The following is a 19,424-nucleotide window of genomic DNA, read 5'->3' as shown; positions in this document are numbered from 1 at the left end:
TTAAATTTTAAAAGCTGAATGAACTGTTACTGATAGTGAATTATGCATTTAAAACATCCCGTTCAACAAAAATTGCAAATCATAATTAATGAAGACTATAAATAAATAATAAACTACACTTTTTTTTAAAAAAAAAATCGCATTTAACCGTTCTTTGGTATTGTTTTTTTGATTCAAATTTTTGTGTATTTTGCTGTCACTAGATGACAGCACAATACACGGAAATATTTTATTGCCAACAGAAAAATTTTCGTGTTTTCACAAAAATGTTTTCTTTCACAATTTGAAATATTTGATTTATTACTATATTGCTCAAATCCTTTAAATATATATAAATGTTGTTTCAAGCACAATAATGAAATAACTGAAGCAGCCAAAATTCATTGAATATAGTGTAAGGTTCAGAACAAATTTAAACCAAATAAGAGTAAATTTTTTAAAAACTCATTATTTAATTAAAAAGCACTTAAAACTACATCATTTTTTAAACTTAACTGAAAATAGTGAGCAATGTCTTATAAGTTTATTTTTCGTGTGTAGCTATCTGATTTTGCAAAATATTTAATTGCAAAGTAGCTCATAATTGATTATTTTACATCTATTAATTCAACCAAAGTTACCATAATGTTTATTTAAATACACATAACGTATTACAGTATATCCCAGTATATAAGCCAACCCTCGATTTTGTATTACGAGATAGCAAATTTCTTGTATGTCAAGTGCTTAATGTTGACTGCAGGGGGAAAAAAATGAAATATGAAAACTTATTTTATTGTAAAATTATATATGAAGTGAGTGAAGAAAATTTTTTGTTGGACTCAGCAGATGAAGTAGAATCCAGAGCACAAAGGGATATTTTTGACAGCAATACTAACGTTATTGAATTCGACACTGGTGTTGTAAAATTTTTAAAAATTTATCTTTATGGTATGTTCTGTAATTTTTTCTGAACGTAATTTACAGTATTGTCTCTAAAAAACCTTTATATGTAAAGCAAAAAAGATGAGAAAAAATACTAAGTTAATAGTATATAACGTATGAAAAGTAGTTTTTTAAAAGGGGTTGATTGATATAGATTTATAATGCATCAATATTTTACGATCAGTGAATGTCCGACTTTGTTACTGCTGTTATAAGTCGATCACCTAATTTTTCCTGAAATTTTGGGGGTTTGAAAAGACTTATACAATGGGATATACAGTGATTGTTGTACAATAATGAATTTAAATGGTTTTCATTTCAAATTAAATCCATATTTTATCTTTTATTGTATTATTTGCTGGTGGTTAGTTTTTGTAAAGGTTTTATTTTCTAAGAAAAAAAAGCTATTTTTATTAAAAAAAAATTCTCATTTTTAATTGTCAAGACGTATTATTCAGAGCTTTGGATTAGCTGGAAAACACTATTTCTTAAAAAAAGCAAAAAGAGGAAAAAGTAATTTAATTTTTAATTAAAAAGTAATAAAATAATAAAAATGGTATTGAATGATTCACTGATTAAATGTTTAAGTTCTAAAGCAAAAGGAAATAAACACAATTAATTAACAATATTTTTAGGAAATGACTATTAATTATTAGTTCAGTACAGGACCCGTTATCCGGAAATCAAAAAACCGGAACGAAATTCAATAAATTTTCCCGCCATTTTTTTAAAAAAAATTATTTTTTTCCTCTTAAAATTTTAGGATTTTTCTTTCTTTTTTGAAAGATGTTTACCTTACCATCATTTTGGAAATAATCATTAGTGTATTACTTAATCGTTTTTTCTTCTTTTTAAGATTATTTTCAAATATTATTTTTTTTAGTTTGGTTTAACAATAAAAAAAACGGCTTTTTGTAGCGATTCAGAAAACTGGAAAAATGAGTTATCCAGAATAGCGATGGTCCCGATCGTTCCGGATAATTGGTTCCCTACTGTAATATGACTTATATATTTATTTATTTTTTGACTATTATTAATATGACTTTTGTTTTTGCTTTAATAGTGTTTAGTTTTCCAGTAGCCAGGTGTTTTTTAATAATGTTTCATTATAGTTCAGTTTTTCAGTGAACTTATTTAGGTGAAGAAAAAAAAATGCACTTTATTAACTCATCAAAAGCTTTTCTTCTTGCAATAACTGATAATCTAATCGAATAAGTTACCCCTCATAAATTAAATACGGTAACAAATATTAGAAATGAAAAAAATTACATGTACTTTTAAAATCTTCATAATTAATAAACATGAAAACTGAAAATTAAATATAATTATATATAAATATACTTATTAAATATAAATATATATGAAATATAATTATATATTAAATATAATTAGAATATATATTAAATATAATTATATATAAATATAATTAAATAAAAATATACTTATCAATTTCAGTAGCAGCTTATAAATGTCAATAAACCTAAATTTTACATTACAACATACATACTTAAAGATAGAGGAAAAAGAATTAAAATATTTATAATTAATTTAAGTGGCTCTTACAAATAACTTTTAAAAAAAGTATGTTTTTGACACTAAGTATTAACTTAAACTTCAAAATACATTTCAATCTAAAAAAATTAAAGACTAGAAATTGTTCACAAATAAATATTTAATACAATTCATTCTTATTTTTTGTGTTTAATGAAAAAAAATACTTGATTTAGACTTAGAATAGCAAATAGAGCTTAAGATGAATGAAATTTGTATAATAAATTGAAAATTACATAATATGAATGAAACACATCCATGTAAGAGGTACAGCTAGCAAATTAGCACCTTTATTAATAAATAAATATTAGGATATACACAGACAAAACTATTTTTAATATTTCTTATATTTAAAGAATGAATAAAAAATTTTACAGACATCAAATCTGAGAGATTCTTTTAGAAAAATTGGGGTAAGTGATTATGCTAAGCTAAAAGTAGAACACCACAGTATTTGTCTTTAAAAAAATTTCTTCCTTAGTTTTCGACATGAATGGTAAAAAGCTTTTTTTTTTCTTTTAAAATATACTACCTGTTTTAAACTACTTTTCAGAAACAGCGTCATGAGCAAATATTCAAATTATTAGAAAACTTATTTATTATTTGCAGACAACTTAGATATTAGTCTGGATGTTGTACGTAGTAGAGCAGCTGACTGACTAAGACAGCTTTGGCCTGTGATAGACATTTTTTATTTCATCCAATACAGGCGTCAATGCAAAAAGCAATCTTTAATAATAATAAAAAATACTTCAACTTAAGACTGTTTGAAAAATGTTCTTGGTCAATTAAAAATATTTTACTGTAGTGTTCAACCATTCTTGAGATTGAAAATTTGAAACAATAATATATTGTGCGGATTAAATTTTTCCTTGTAGTTCATAGCTTTTAGACTGACTATTATTTAATGTCTGTTAGCAAGTCAGATGAAAATGCATGCAAAAAAAGATTGCCAAATTTGACCTCCACTTAATTTCAGAAAAAAAGTAAATTTCTTTGGAAAATCACAAAAACTAATAAAACAATTGATATTCAAGAATCACAATAAAAATACACAACCAATAATTCATAAAAACAATTTAAAATGCAGGCAAATGAACAAATATTAACAAGCTAGAACAAAAACAATCTAAAAAAAAGTTTTATAATGCTAGCTTATAAGGTTTTGCTTTGAAAATTATAATAGCTTTTAAAATTCAGTGTCGTAAAATAAATGTTTAAAAAATTTGACACAATAATTAGATCTTACACAGTTTAAATGTAAAATATATATTTTATAAAGTAGTTAGTTATTCGTTTAAAATAAATGAAAATCTACAAAATTGTATAGAATATTTAGTTTTAGAGACTATCTATTAGGGCTTGGTGAATAAAATAAAAAAAAATAAGTATTTAGAAAAATAATAAAAATATTTTTTCATATAAAAATTTCTCCTAAATAAAAACTTATTAATTAAAATGAAGTGAAATTAATAAACATATGAGAAACTTCTAACATCTTTCAAAATCAATCATTTAACATAATATACTCAACTCTAAAAATTAATAAATCTTTAGTTTCTTTATTTTAAAATATAATAAACAATAAAAAAATAAAATAGTAAACTGAAGCAAGTTAGATGTCTGGTAGAATTCCTATAACAAGGAATATAAAATATTTCTTCCATCACAGTTTTGCTATGATTGTTTAACATGTTGCACAATATTAATTATGATCCTGCACAATGTTTGCCACAAAACATGAACCAGAGATAAATAGGAATAGAAATAAATGCAAATTTCTTTATTATATCTATAGGTTAATTGGGCTTCGCCACAGGTGCCCACTAGGTAACGAGAAGAGAGTAGCAGTTCTGGCACTCCTGGCCAATGGGACAATACATCCCAAGTGCCCACCATTAAAAATCTTTTTAAAAAATCTACAGGTTAATATGCATTGTTGATGTTTCTCTGTTTCACTATGATCACTGAGTGCATTTTAGAGTCCCAACAATTGCACAAGAAGTTGTATAATTAAAGCTTGAAAAGTTTTATGATTAAAGGAATTTTTGAAGATTTAAAATTTCCTTTTAAATAATTAATATTTGCTTTGCAACACACTGAAACCACTTAATAACCAATAATGAAATAAATAAAATCATAATTTTAAACTCATATTTTTCTTTATTATTTCAATTAACTTAGCACTTTAATAGCGTGTCCTATGTTGCAACAGGCAAACATCTAGCACTACACAAAAAAGATTTTATGGGCATTCCTGTAAAAACCAGTAGTCGAACAAGGGGTTGCAAAAATTAAAGCTACACAATTCTGAGATCAACATCTTAGTGGTGGCAAATAGGTAAATCTTAGATGTGATTGCCCTGGGGATAGAGCACTCATATTCCAGTGAAGTATCCCAGGTTTGAATCCTGGCATTGGCTGGACCACAGTGCTGACATAAAATATCCCATGGTCATGGGTAAAAGTCCCCTTGTCGTTGGACTAACTGTGGAGGGCATTTGTCGTTTCTCTCTCTATGTAATTCAAAAGCAGGTTAGTTCCATCAAAAATTACTTCATGAAAGCCTGTTTGTCTCAATGTTTAATCTAGGAGTTCCCTTGTGGTCTGGATTGCTTTCAAAATTGCATGGCTGCAGAGTTGAACATTCATAGTCATGGTCTCGAAATTGGACTGTTCAAGGGCTGGTCAATGTAGGTTATAAAACATAATAGTTAAACCTTACGCCATATAATAACATGGTATGCATATGTATATAGCACTACAAAAAAAGAGCCATTATGCATTAATGTAGCCACTAAAATACCTTTATTATAGCTTTATTAAAAGTATTTGTTCTTGTGACAGCACAATTTGAAGATTAGCAGCATGATAGTGTTAATATGATGGGAATTAAGCACTGACCGCCTTCACTTCCTAGACTATCTAGTACCCAACGATCTGAAACTGGATGATTTTCAAGCTGTCATTGGGAAATATTAGGTAAAGAGATATTTTAGTAATCTCACTTTATAGCAAATCTACCAGACAATGTTTTTTTTTATTTTTTTTTTCAAAGCACCTATTCTTTAAAAAATTTGGTCTGGGAAAATGTGTAGAGGAAAGTATTTAATAGGACTGGATTCACAATTTACATGCACTTATTCTACAACGAAAACATTTTTATTTATATATACAGTTAAGGAAAAATGTATTCAAAATTTTGAACAAGTGTTTTTGCGTGTTAAAAACATGTAACACTACCTAATTTTTGTCTAAATTTTACATAAATTTAATTCATGGTGTTTTTTCAAACTGGTTTTTAACAATTTAAACAAATTCAACAGAAAACAAAAATGTGCAACAACAACAAATTTTTTTAAAAAAATGTGCAACTTTAAAACATCTGTAAATATTCATGATTTTTTAACACAAAAAGGTTTGCAACAAAAATACTGTAAAAAAAATTAATTTTAAAGGAGCACACAAAGTTGAATTTTTAGCTATTCGAGAGATGTTACAAAGATATAAATTGATATTATATTTTGGAATAGCATTTAGAATTCATTTTTGTAGCCTTTCAAATAACATGCTAATAAGAAACAAAGCAATACAAAAATTTTAAAACCTGTCAAATTAAAAAATTTTGAAACTAAGTCCAGTCACCATCATGCCGAAACTGTTTCAACAATTGTTTTCTTGATTATCTCACCTAAATTTTCACCAGGTTCATCATTTCTCTCATTTTCCATGCGTTGAGAAATGCAACACTTATGTGGCTCCCTTCCTAAAGCAATTGGGCATGTTTCTAAAGAGTTAAAAACTTTTTCTGTTTCTAAATTAACAGGCTTTATGGCAGTTACGTCTTGAACTTTGGAGCTGAGCAATCCATTAAACAACTCCATTTTGGACCCAGGTATAACAGAACTTAAATCAGTATAACACTGTTCCTCCTCTACAACAGTATCTGCTGTTTTCGAAGAAACAGAATGATAGTTTTGTGACTGTTCTTTCATTAATGAATGTTCGTGCTGTTCGTTAAAATCTCCCTGCCTCGCCATAGTTTCTCTAAAACCATTCCTTTCTAGGGGTGAGATTGAATTGTTATTAGAAAACTGAGTATTTGAGTTGCCATTACAGAAATGATTATCAGATTGCACCAAAGTAGAAAATGTACTCTCTTGTGCTGAAAAATAACACCTTAAGTTAAGATCATTATTTGGACTGCATGATTTGTTAAAATGATTTAAATATTTGGCTGAAGTGTCAGTTGTTTGTGCAGAACCTTCACTTAAAGATGGCTGAAGAACAGTCCTCTGATGCGATGAGTTTGAAGTATCCATATCAGAATCAATATCATCACTGGAGTAATCAGAATTTTCTGAGTAGGAGCTTTCTTGTGGACTGAAAGGTGAAGCGTACATATCACCAGAATTTTTCTTATCAGATTCGCTGATGGCCATAAATGCTGATACCTGCTCCTTCAAAGGACTATTAACAATGCAATTATTAGAGTCAGTGGAAGAGGTAGAAGTCATTGTTAAATATGATGATGGAGCTGGAACACATGACGTAAAAGCAGTTGAGGCTGAAGACAGAGAACCACAAGTATCACAAGATGACAAAGATGAAACAGAAAAATTGTTACTTTCAGATTTCAACATCAATTGTTGTTCTTGCTTCTTCTCTAACTCGAGCCTCATCAAAGTATGAATGAAATGAGTGCGTACCCTTAAGGGGTTGAATTCGATTCTACCTGCAACATTCCCACATCCATCACGACTGCAACCACAGGGAAAGGAGAAACGGTCAACTTGACACTTGATTCCTGCTTGGCTGCAAGTGCAATGGTCAGGATCACAATAAATCTTGCATTCACAACCACAAAACTCTCGTGATGAACGGATGTCGCGACATTCTTCTTTTTCAAATGAATCTATTTTTTGTACACCTGAAGCACGAAGAAGAGCTCTTCTTTGTCGAATAGGAACAGGCTGCAAAAAATAACAACTATCAGCTTCTAATTCTGAATCAGAGACGTCGCTAATATCTTCACTATCATCAGAATCAGATGTAGATGATTGATACTTTGCTAGTCTACGCTGATGATTAATTAATTCTCGATGAACTCTTTTTTGCTCTTCAGCATGCTCAAGAAGTGAAAACATTTTCATTTGACTATGTTTCTGATCCATTCCTATCAAATAAAAAGCCACCATTAGGCAACAGACAAATGTAATTCAATTGTATCATTAACTAAATAATAACTATTTTCTGTAAAAAAAAAAGTGTCAAGTTCTCAATTTTCTATATAAATAACTAAAAGAATTTTTTTGCATTGGTTCTGGTAATAAATGTCAGAAAAATTGTCTGTTAGAAAATATTTAATATTAAAAAAAATTCTAGGTTGTCTTAGTCTAAACTACTATTTAAAATAACTGGTGTTCTTTGGATAATAAAACCAAACCATATCCTGGTTACATCCAAGCTTTGGAGTGTAAAACTTTTATATTCACAAATAATTTGACTCAGTTTTATTTTCTTTATGATTTATTAAAATAATATGCATTTAGGGGTTATTAATAATACTAAAAATAATAATTTTAATATTTTTTAAATAATCACATTTAATTTTTGAGTTTATAATTCATGCGTTTATTTTAAGTGCATTAGGCATTACATAAGAAAACGGTAAAAATAAAACAAATCTAGAAAATTACCTAGAGTGGATCCTCCCTGACTTGGAACACAAGTAAAACCTTGTGTTCTTGGAAAATAGTATACTGTTACATTTGCAAAGCAGACATTTTTCTTTTTCACTTTCTTGCGTGGAGGTTCTTCAGTATCAGATGTATCCTCAGCAACTTGACCAGTATTTGTACTAGGAACTTCAGAACTCAACTCAGATTTAAGACTACTGTCGCTAGTATCATCTTTATCAGCATCACTGCTGCTGGGAAAGCTGTCCAAGCAGCAGTCATCAGAGAAAGTCTCTTTGGCTTCATCCCCAGAACAATCTTCTAACTTATGCTTTGGCATTATGGTAACAGTTTACCTGAAATTCTAAAAGATAAAAGAGATTGCTTTAACAATAAAAATCATGAACATATGATAAACCTAGAAACATTAAATAACAATTGAACCTAAAGTGTGATAATACCAAACAAAAAAGTTTAGAAAGTTCACTTAAGAGAACGCTATACTGAAAGAAAAACTTCTCATGGCAATTTCTGTTTCACCTCAATTCGTATTTTAAAATTTAAAGCTTAAAAAAGGTGTGTTACAGTAAACTAGAGTAAACAATGAAGTTTCAAATGCCGGAAAAAAAATTTCAAAATATTGAAATGCATACTAATTATGGCAGGATAACTTCCCCAATGTTTAATCCTGAGTAATAATTTGTTATTGCATTTTGATATTTTGAATTTTATTTTTTCCATCAATTGAAACTTCACAGTTGACCTGGGCTCCCTTTTTCTATGCTTTAAGCTTTAAATTACTTATGTGCGTGAAAGAGAATTTTAAATTTTAAGGGTTACCTAGTAGGGTTCATTCTTTTAATAAGCATGCATTAAACTTGGATAACTTGATCATAAAGTGATTGAACTCTCATTTTGAAACAGATTTATTTTAATCTATTCTTTAAGTGGTTATTGCTGTTACAGTGAAGATTGATTTTCTGATTCAATAATATGTACTGATATGTTCGATTTTAATCACTATGATTGTCTGATTTACCCAACTATAGTATATATAACACAGTAATAGAATAAACTTCTATATAATATCACATTGTACACTTCTACATAATAATACCACTTCTACATAATACCACATGTTTTACCAAAGGTAGTAAAAGACAGGAATAAAGAGAATAAAAACCTGACATTAAAAATAAAAAAATATTTGGCTAATTATGATTTTTATTTAATAGCAGGGAATTAAAAATCATAATTTGAAAAAAAAAAGATTTAAATAATATATACATAGAAACATATTTTGCTGTTTCCCAGAATATAAGATTTTACTTCCTTATTTTTTTTTTTTTTTTTTTTTTTTTTTTTTTTTTTTTTTTTTTNTTTTTTTTTTTTTTTTTTTGTATTAATACAAAGCTCTGAATGTCTTTAAAATTACTAAATCTTTAATTAAAATAATGAAGCATAACTCTTTATATGTATTTCAGTGTTAATCCACATAAATATGTACTAATTAATAATTGAATCAGTTGTTTTAAGAAGGATTAACTCGTTTCACTGATTTTATGCCTTTTTTGCATCAAATGATTCAGTTAAAAATTTATAAATTGAATACAAAGAGTTATGATAATTATTAATACAATACTAAATAATACTTTCTAAAAAAATTTTTAAGCTTGTAGGTTTCAGTTGCACAAAAAATTACTCAATTACAAAAGGTATTTTGACAGTAGATATAAAACGCTATACAGGAAAGCCACTCACTGTCGATGATTTGCATATTTTCTACAATTACCTTTGAATTGATTGAAACAAGTTCACACATTGGATATCAGTGCATACTATATTGCAAAAATAATACAAAATCTTGTTAAAAAAAGTTTTAATCTGCTTTGTCTGTTTTGTCCAAATTCTCTAAAAAAAAACTAAATAAATCATTTTAACTATTGAACAAATGAATGAATTGGCTATGAATGAATTGGCCCTATTCAATGCATTAAAAATTTCAACAAATCTAACATTAAGATAGGTAACACTGGAAAATCTGAAAATTAAAAAAATATCAAACTAATACAAATAAACAAAATACATCATTAAAAATTAATTTTTTCATTGCTCAGAAATAGCTTTTTGTAATTGATCTTCTACATAGATAGAATAAAGAAGCAACAATTCTGAAAAAGTGCACAATTTTATTTCAAACATACATTAAATAACCTGCAAACAAAATATATGTAAAACAATATTATTTAAATAAATCAAAATTAGTTCTTAAAATCTATCTTATGTTTTTATCATAAATCATAACACATATTTAATTAATTTTTTATTAATTCTGATAAAATAAAAAAATATTTTTAATTGCAAAAAAAAAAGTACTGTTAGATTTATTTTTGCTCACATTCCAAATTAACTATTTTTTAAACCATCACCGATCATTCTTTCATTGACTGATTACGATAAACATGTATTATATTCTTTTACAAAATTATCAACTTCATTTTAGAAGCTTGTAGGCTTCCTAGAAATAAAAACAGAAAATTAAAAGGCAAGAGAAGTAGTAAATGCTTCAGTTAATTAAATTTTAAACCATACATAACTTGCTTCAATTGAGTAGGTATTGTCTACATAATTTCAGAGTTTTAAATTTTTTTAAAGATAATACAAAAGAGAGTTAATGAGAAGAATAACAATAGTAAGGAAAATTTTCAATTTAAAATTACGAATTATTAAATAAAGGAATCTACATATCATAACAGCAACTTCAATTAGGAAATTTTAAAAAACCAAATATTAACATTAGATATCTAAAAAAAAATAATAATAACAGTATAAACAGTTACCTGAATTTCTCACAAATTGAAATCCTAGAATTGATTTCAACAAATAACAAAATTTTATTCATTAATGATTCAATATTCTAAATTAAAAACAAAAAAAAACTAAATGCTTAAAATAAAAACTCAACCATTGTATAATGATAAAATTTATATGTTAATGACAAATGAAAGCAAAATTTTCTGTTAAAAACCATTTAAATGTGAAGATTAATATACAAATCATAATAGCAATTTTAATCAATTTTCAAAAAATCGAAATCAGATATAAGATACTTAAAAATAGGGGGGGGAGAACAATGTAAATATACAGAAACTTTTTAAACCTTTGACAACAAATATTAGGAAGGAAAAAAAATATTTATTTTATTTACTAAAATACTGATCAGACAAATATCATATTAAATAGCCAGAAATAAAATTTTAATATCATTAACGAAAAAAAAAAGTATAAACAGGTTAACTTTCAGTCTGTCAAATTAAAATCACGCCAATTGATTCAATTAAAAACACAATTTTGCTCATTAAGGTCAACATATTTCTTATAATAAGAATATATTTTAAAAAAAATAGTTAAATGCTTACAATAAAATCTAAACTACTGCGCTGATATGGATATCTATACACCATAAAAGCTACCTAAATTAGCAATTTCAAAAAAAAACACCAACTTGAAATTTAATTTGATAATTTATTTAAGGATATTAAATATAATACGTCAAATTAGGTATCTAAAAATAGCTATGCAAAATACAGAAACTTTTAAGACCTGTGGCAACAACTAATATGAATAAAACAATTTTTATGTCTATAATTCAAAAAAAAATATTAATTATCATATTATGCCATATAAAATAATCCTTAAATAAAATTAAAATATCATTGAATACAAATGAAAAATTTATAAAAGAGCTACCTTTAATTACCACAAATTGAAATCACATAATTGATTCTGTCAAAAACAATAATTTTACTCATTAATGATTCAATATTCTCTAAATAAGTAGATATATATATATTAAAAAATATATATAATGCTTACAGTAAAAACTCAGCCATTGTGAAATGAAAAAATTGGAAAAGATAATAGAAAATATGAGCACTAATCCAGAGAAAACAAGCAAAAATCCGGGACAAGAGCAGAATGTTAAAAGGGGAATTCAGTTAGCAACAACTATTGATCAGGCATCTCTCTGCTACTATGCCCTGCCTCAGTACCTGCTAAATCAATGGATTCTACCATCTGCAGAAGGGTAGGATGGTAATAGGGGCATGAGGAGATCACTGCAGTCTAATGTATCCTCTCCTCTTTAATAGAAGGAAGAGAAGAATTTTCAAATCACTAAGCTATTAGAATATATTGGAATTAGATATCAAAAATTTAATAGATAATTAAGAATTTTAAATTTATTTTAAAATTTAAAGTTTTATTAAAATGAACTGTTTCATATAAATTATGGTTTTTAAAAATTATGAATTATATTTAAAAAAATATTTAAATATTTAATTTTTTTATAATAAATTTGAAATAGTTCTAAAGGGTAAAATTTTATAATTAAAATCTAATTTTAATAAATTTACTTGTAAATTTGATGAAATATTTTATTTACTCAACATAAATTGTGAATAAAACAAAATTACAACTTTAAAAAAATCAAAGGGTACTTAATTTATTGAATGCAGAAAATGGTTAAAAAAAAAAAAAAAGAAACAAAGANTGGTTAAAAAAAAAAAAAAAGGAAACAAAGATATATCAATGGCAAACAACAAGAATACAATTAAAATATGAATATGTACATTTCTTTTGATTTACTGGTAATCCTATTGATTCTATTCTTCTGTCATTCTATAACAAATATTATATAAAAATACAATGTATTTTGAGAACAAACTATCAAAAGTCTTATGTTAAAAGGTTTTTTCTTTCTTAAAAAAGGTGGACTTGTTATAAACAGATGAGAAAACTAAATATATTTTTTATACTTTCCTTCAAATCTTATTTACATCTTAATTCATTTCCTATCTTGTTTATGTCTTCCATATCATATATCTTATTTATATCATAATTTTATACCTCACTATAATTAGCAAAATATGATAAAGAAGGTACAGTAGAGATTTAATTTAAAATCATGATGACAATTTTATGTGTTAATATTCAAAATATATATATATATATATACACAGATGTTTTATTTATTTCCAATGGCCACCTGTTTTGTCAATTCAGACATTTACAGAGCAGATTTCTTGGCCATTCTTTCAGGGGCAAAAATATTAAGCAATATTAGGCAAAAATAAATGCGAAAATTTTTTTTATAAAATTTATAAAAAAAAAAGAAACAAATTTCCACTCACTGGCCATTTGCGATCAATTATTGAAAGCTGGCAAATTAACTTAATTAACTTTAATTTGGCTATATACACTTAGATTATCATGCCTGAGTAAAATGGCATGTGGAATTTGTTTCAATATCAAGCGACAGCACTTTTCTTCTACTTAGAACAAAAAATGCTGGGATACCTCTTTTCATCTTTGAAACCTGAAAATATTGAAACTTAAGACAACCTTATTTTGACTTAATATTATTGCTGTAAACATGTTTTGATTCTTAAGTTTCTATATTCTTTTATGGTTTTGATCATCAAAAAATGTTCTTCATACCACATCTGCATTCAAAAAATTGTTATTATTTTTCATGATTGTTAAATTGTGGTTAATAAAAGTTTTAGTCTGGCTAGTATTTTCCAAAGTGAAATTTAATGTCCTGTCTTATATAATATGAAAAAATTAACAAAAATGAATAAGGAAACATTTAAGTAATACTTGATTAATGCTACACTTAGGGGCTTTTTTGGCAAAACTGAAAAAAATAGGATGGATATTTCTTATTAGACTTCAGAGTAGTTGAAGACAACACCCTGTTTATAAAGAAATGCATGGATGAACTAAAATTTTTCAAATTTATATCTCTACAAAAATAAAAATTTTTACCTTACAATGTAAAATTTTTAATTGAAATTTAAAAAAAATTTAAATATAACTATTGCATATCCCAGTGTATAAGTCAACTTCTCAAATCCTCAAACTTTTAAAAAAATCAGAAGGTCAATCTATACCTACACAGGTAATAAATTTGGACATTCATTGATCAAGAAATTTCAATGTATTATAAACAATGAGATAGATATGATATGAATAACTCTGTATCAATTTAACTCTTTCAAAAACTATTGGTAATATGTTATGCACAATTAATTTTGCATTTTCTCTCATCACATTTTCTTTGCATATAATGGTATTTTTTAGAAACAAGTCGTTGAGAAAAAAAATAAGAATAATTAAGTTTAAGATAATTTATTCAAGCGTATTTCAAACAATATATCACAACGTAAACTAAATTGTATCAAAAGATTCCCAAACATCATCTGTGTCAGACTAAATAGAGTCTTAAATAAAATTTCACATGGTTAACAGTGTCGTCAACATATGGAATCAACTACATCATTTGCTGCACCGCACACAAAAAATAATCTTCACCTCCATCAAAAGAATTAGAAATTTTAGACTTTCCAAATGGTTTTAAAATGACCTTTGAATGACATTTTGCGTCTAGCATCATTTGACACAAGATATTCAGAGCAGAAGTACAGATATTGCACAAGTTTTTTTTTCTTTTCATCAACCAGAGGAGAAAATTTAACATAATTAGAGAGAACAATGTAATTATTTGTAACTTGATAAAATTTTACAGACTTCTTTTTTTTTTTAATTTTAGAAATTTTTGTATATATGTACTGGGGGGGGAGCCTTACACCAAGTAGGAGTTATGTATAAACTAAATTTGGTAGGCTTGTTTTTACAATTATACATAATATTACATAGCAAATTTTAAAACTAACTTTAATAACTTAACAGTTATAAAGTTTTTTAATACATGCATAATGTACGTGCATTCATACACTGTAAATACATATATTTAAATGTACGCATGTATTTATGTAATTACGTACATGTATACGTCGTATGTATAACCATTCTTTGTACAGTTTTCACTGCAGCGAAAGAATGCGAGAATCTCGCATATTTTTTTCTTTTCTCGCATTAAAAAATTATTACCTCGAGAAATTTGCGCATGCTATAAATCAATTTCAAAATTCGCGAATTTCTCGCATTTTGGAAAAAGCTTCGAATTACGCCATTTAGAATAAAATCCGTTTCACTTTTCTTCCTAGATCTTATTCCTATTCCTAGAGTTTCAACATTTGCCCTGTTATCTAACTTCCCTATTTACCAGTATTGTTCAGAACCTTTTCGAAGAACAGAACACAATCACAGAGCCCCTTTCAGAACACATTTCTTTGTAACCACTTGTTCACCGTAAGTAAGGTTTCTTCATGTAGGACGTTCAAATTTTCTTTTTGCCCCTTTCAGAACACATCTCTTTGTAACCACGTGTTTACCGTAGATAAGGTTTCTTCATGTAAAACGTTCAAATTTTTTATGTGCTAATGTAAGATGGACAAATACCTTGTAAAGGCAAAATATTCTATGATGATGCTCCAAAAATATTCAATGCTTTAAAAAATAGAAGATGTTAAAAATGTATTATAATTAAAGAAATTATTTTTTTTTCAAGAGTTTTTGTGTTTTTTTAGTTTTTAGAAATCTCACTTAACTTTTTGAAATATCACCCTGTTTTTGAGAAAGGGTGAGAAATTTTCACCCATTTTTTAATATGAAAACCCTGTTTGTACATCCATACAAAACATCTTATGTGCATATGTTTTAACAAAGTATATATATATGCAGATGCATGTGTACATATGTTGCGTGTACAAACCATGTGTCTATGTACATGCATGCATTTTATTTAAGCTACTATGTTTGTACATATAGAGTACCTATAAAAAACATTCTTACATACTGTACATAAATATGTACAATGTATATACATATGTACAGTGCATATACATACATATATTGTACATAGTGCTATTGTACATTTATACAATGTATGCACCTACGTACTTCGCAAACGTATATAAATTATTTTCACATACATTTGTACATATATTGTTTGTGTATACGAACATACAAAACATTGCATTGGCATATTAACTAACATACATGAGTACATACATTCATTATTATCATACTACGCATACATATTGTTGTATGTATATTACCACACAATTATGTATAATGTACATACAAACAACATTTGTGCATACACTGTATATGTATATATCAGAATCGCATATTGTATGTACAAACATGCGTACATACTATGTACATAAAAATATGTATCCCAATACATAATATATTTACATATAGTATGTGATTGTAATTACTTGTAAAGGTATAGTTTGATTACAAGTTATCACAATTACTTGTAATTATTGTTGTTGGAATTACTTGGAATCGCAATTACAGTTGTAATCAAAATATTGATGAATTGCAATCAAGTTTACAAATAATTGATTCGTGAAATCAAATATTGTAATCATGATTACAGCTATAATCAAATTATAAAAAGTTGTAATCACGATTACAAGTAATTGATTACTGTAATTGATTGTTGTAATCAAAATTACAGCTGTAATCAAAATTATGTTATCTTGTAATCATGATTACAAGTCATTGATTACTGTAATTGATTACATTTTTGCCCAACTCTGTCCCACACACCTTGACTGCAAATTTGTATATCAACCTGCTGATTCAAACTATTTTGTTGCCATTCATGAGCAGCATTCAAGGGAGTATTTTTCAACAGGACAACGCTCACCCTCATACTGCTGTTGTAACCCAACATGCTCTACAGAATGTCACCATGTTGCCTTGGCCTGCTAGATCACCAGATCTTTCACCAATCGAACAAGTATGAGACATCGCTGGAAAACAACTTCAGCGTCATCCACAACCAGCATTAACTATCCCCATATTGACTGATTAAGTACGATGGGCGTGGGACTCTATCCCACAAAATGACATACAGCATCTGTATGATACAATGCAAGCCTGTTCGCATGCTTGAATTAAAAATTCTGCTGGTTACACCAGTTATTAAGTACCAGTATTTCACATTTGCAATGGTTTTTCTCTTAACTGCAATAACCTGTGATCTCGAAACTTTAATCAATTAAATATGTTACTCAGACAAACGCATTGCCAAAATTTCATTACTCTACAATAATTTTTTCTTGGGGTTGGGATTGTTTTTCCATCAGTGTGTGTATGCATGTCAGTGTTTTCATTACAGCGCGAGAACGCGAGAATCTCGCATATTTTTTTCTTTTCTCGCATTAAAAAATTATTACCGCGAGAAATTCGCGCATTCTATAAATCAATTTCAAAATTCGCGAATTTCTAGCATTTTGGAAAAAGCTTCGAATTACGCCATTTAGAATAAAATTCTTTTCACTTCCCTTCCTGGATCTTTCATTATCTACAACATCTGCCCCATTATCTAGCTTCCCTATTTGCCAGTATTAGAACCTTTTCGAACAACAGAACACAACCCCTTTCATCACATTACCTACAACACATTTCTCTGCAACCACGTGTTTACGGTAGGTAAGGTTTCTTCATGTAAGACGTTCAAATTTTTTATGCACTTATGTAAGATGGACAAATACCTTGTAAAGGCAAAATCTATGATGATGCACCAAAAATATTCAATACTTTAAAAAATAGAAGATGTTAAAAATGTATTATAATTAAAGAAATGATTTTTTTTTCATGAGTTTTTGTGTTTTTTTAGTTTTTAGAAATCTCACTTAACTTTTTGAAATCTCACCCTGTTTTTGAGAAAGGGTGAGAAATTCTCACACTTTTTTTTTCTATGATGAAAACACTGCTATGTTACTAGTTATTTGTCGTACCAAACAAAAAAAAGTGGCAATGAGTAATTAAACCTATTAGAAAAGATCTGTTAGTTTCGCTTAGTTGAAACAGAAAAACAAGCAAAAATGAAACTTTAAAAAAAGTTCTGAATTTTTAAAATCTAAAATTTGGGGGAAACGATGAAATTAATTTGCCTCAATATAACTTAAAATCAGCATTGCAAAACTTATGGTTTAGTTTAGAGCTTAAAAAGTTTTCAAGTTTTAGAGCTTAAAAAGCGTGTGTAAAAACATTTTCTAATAATGCATAGAAAAAACATAATTTCAAACTTTTTTATATTAAATCTATTAATATTTCCCTCAACACACAAAAAAAATTTTTTGAAAAATAATTTTACAAATGATACTTTGCCGATTATTAGGCAAAAGGGCAGAATAATGAGAAATATTTGTTACATCCCTGATATGAATTAAACATGCATAACTAAATTGTCTATATAATAAAAATATCATAAATTAAATAAATATATTTAATAATTTAAAGTACTTTAAACATAGTTGGAAGATTAAAAAGTAAACAAATGATAAATAAAAAAGAAACTCACAAAATTTCATTTATTTCTAAAGTTGACTTTTACTATTGAGTTCGAAAACAAAATTTATTAATTGTTAAAATCATATGCTTTAATATTTACTCTTCACTTAAAGAATACCTCCTATTTATTGATAAAAATTCAATTTTACTTTAACACTGAACCACTGCCATAAATAGTACTTGCAAAATTAAATGGCAACAATCTCTCCGAGATAAACGGAAATAAATCATTAACTTACTTTGCAGAGCAAAGCTGACGAACGATTTACTTTTATTACTTTTTTTCTCATTACTATTTTAGACAGTTCAGGGGCCAAGTTAAAAGATTTCAGTGCGGGTCTTAGGCTGTGCATCCATGGTATATAAGATATTGAAAATAGTTTTTGAAAGGAGTAAAATGACACTCTCATCATTTATAATGCATCTATATTTCCCGATCATTGAATATCCAATTTTCTTAACATAGTATAAAAATTAAATCCCCTGATTTTTTGTAAAATTTTGGGGGTTTTAAGGGACTCATACACCAGGAAATACAGTAGTTGTAATTTAGAAAATTAATTAAAAATGTGATGACATGTACCTGGATTGGATATCCCTTGTGGAGCAGAATTACGAGAATTTTTATTTGGCATTGATCCCCATAAGTCATTAGTTGTTCCAATTTCAGAGCTCCAGCTCGACTTACCATTTCCAGGTTTCAAATTTGCACTTGAGCTAAAATCATAAAAACATTATTTCAGTTAATTACACTTATGTAATCAACTGTTTACACCAGGGTTGGAGTTTTTGCCGGCAAAAAGGTTTTTTTGCCAGGACAGTGGCAAAAACCTGGTCAAAACCGGCAAAAACTGGTAAAAACCGGCAAAAACCAAATTATCTAAATTGCTGATTAAATATTATTACAAAATACTTGAAACAAATTTAAATCAATCATAAGGAATAATAATTTTGATACATTACATGAAAAAATTATTTTTAACATATTAATAA

General features: G+C 27.3%; 1 protein-coding gene across 3 annotated transcripts in view; it reads right to left on the bottom strand.

The window, feature by feature from the left end:
- Positions 1–5,508: 5,508 nt before the first annotated feature.
- LOC107446238 (AXIN1 up-regulated 1) overlaps positions 5,509–19,424 on the bottom strand; it is a 17,123-nt gene continuing 3,207 nt past the window's right edge. For 2 of the 3 annotated variants that reach the window (XM_016060835.3, XM_043040608.2), the window contains exons 2-3: positions 8,175–8,517; positions 5,509–7,651 (exon numbers count right to left, since the gene is read on the bottom strand). In XM_016060835.3, coding sequence (XP_015916321.1) covers positions 6,123–7,651; positions 8,175–8,493 — 1,848 coding nt within the window. In that variant the 5' untranslated portion in view covers positions 8,494–8,517 and the 3' untranslated portion in view covers positions 5,509–6,122. Of the gene's footprint in view, positions 7,652–8,174; positions 8,518–12,029; positions 12,216–19,424 lie in introns of those variants that run through there. The other variant, XM_016060836.3, reaches the window with a different exon arrangement.

Source organism: Parasteatoda tepidariorum, chromosome 3 (assembly GCF_043381705.1).
Source record: "Parasteatoda tepidariorum isolate YZ-2023 chromosome 3, CAS_Ptep_4.0, whole genome shotgun sequence".
Taxonomy (NCBI): Eukaryota; Metazoa; Arthropoda; class Arachnida; order Araneae; family Theridiidae; genus Parasteatoda; species Parasteatoda tepidariorum.
The sequence above is the reverse complement of the archived record's forward strand: the minus strand, read 5'-3'. Positions and strand labels throughout refer to the sequence as shown.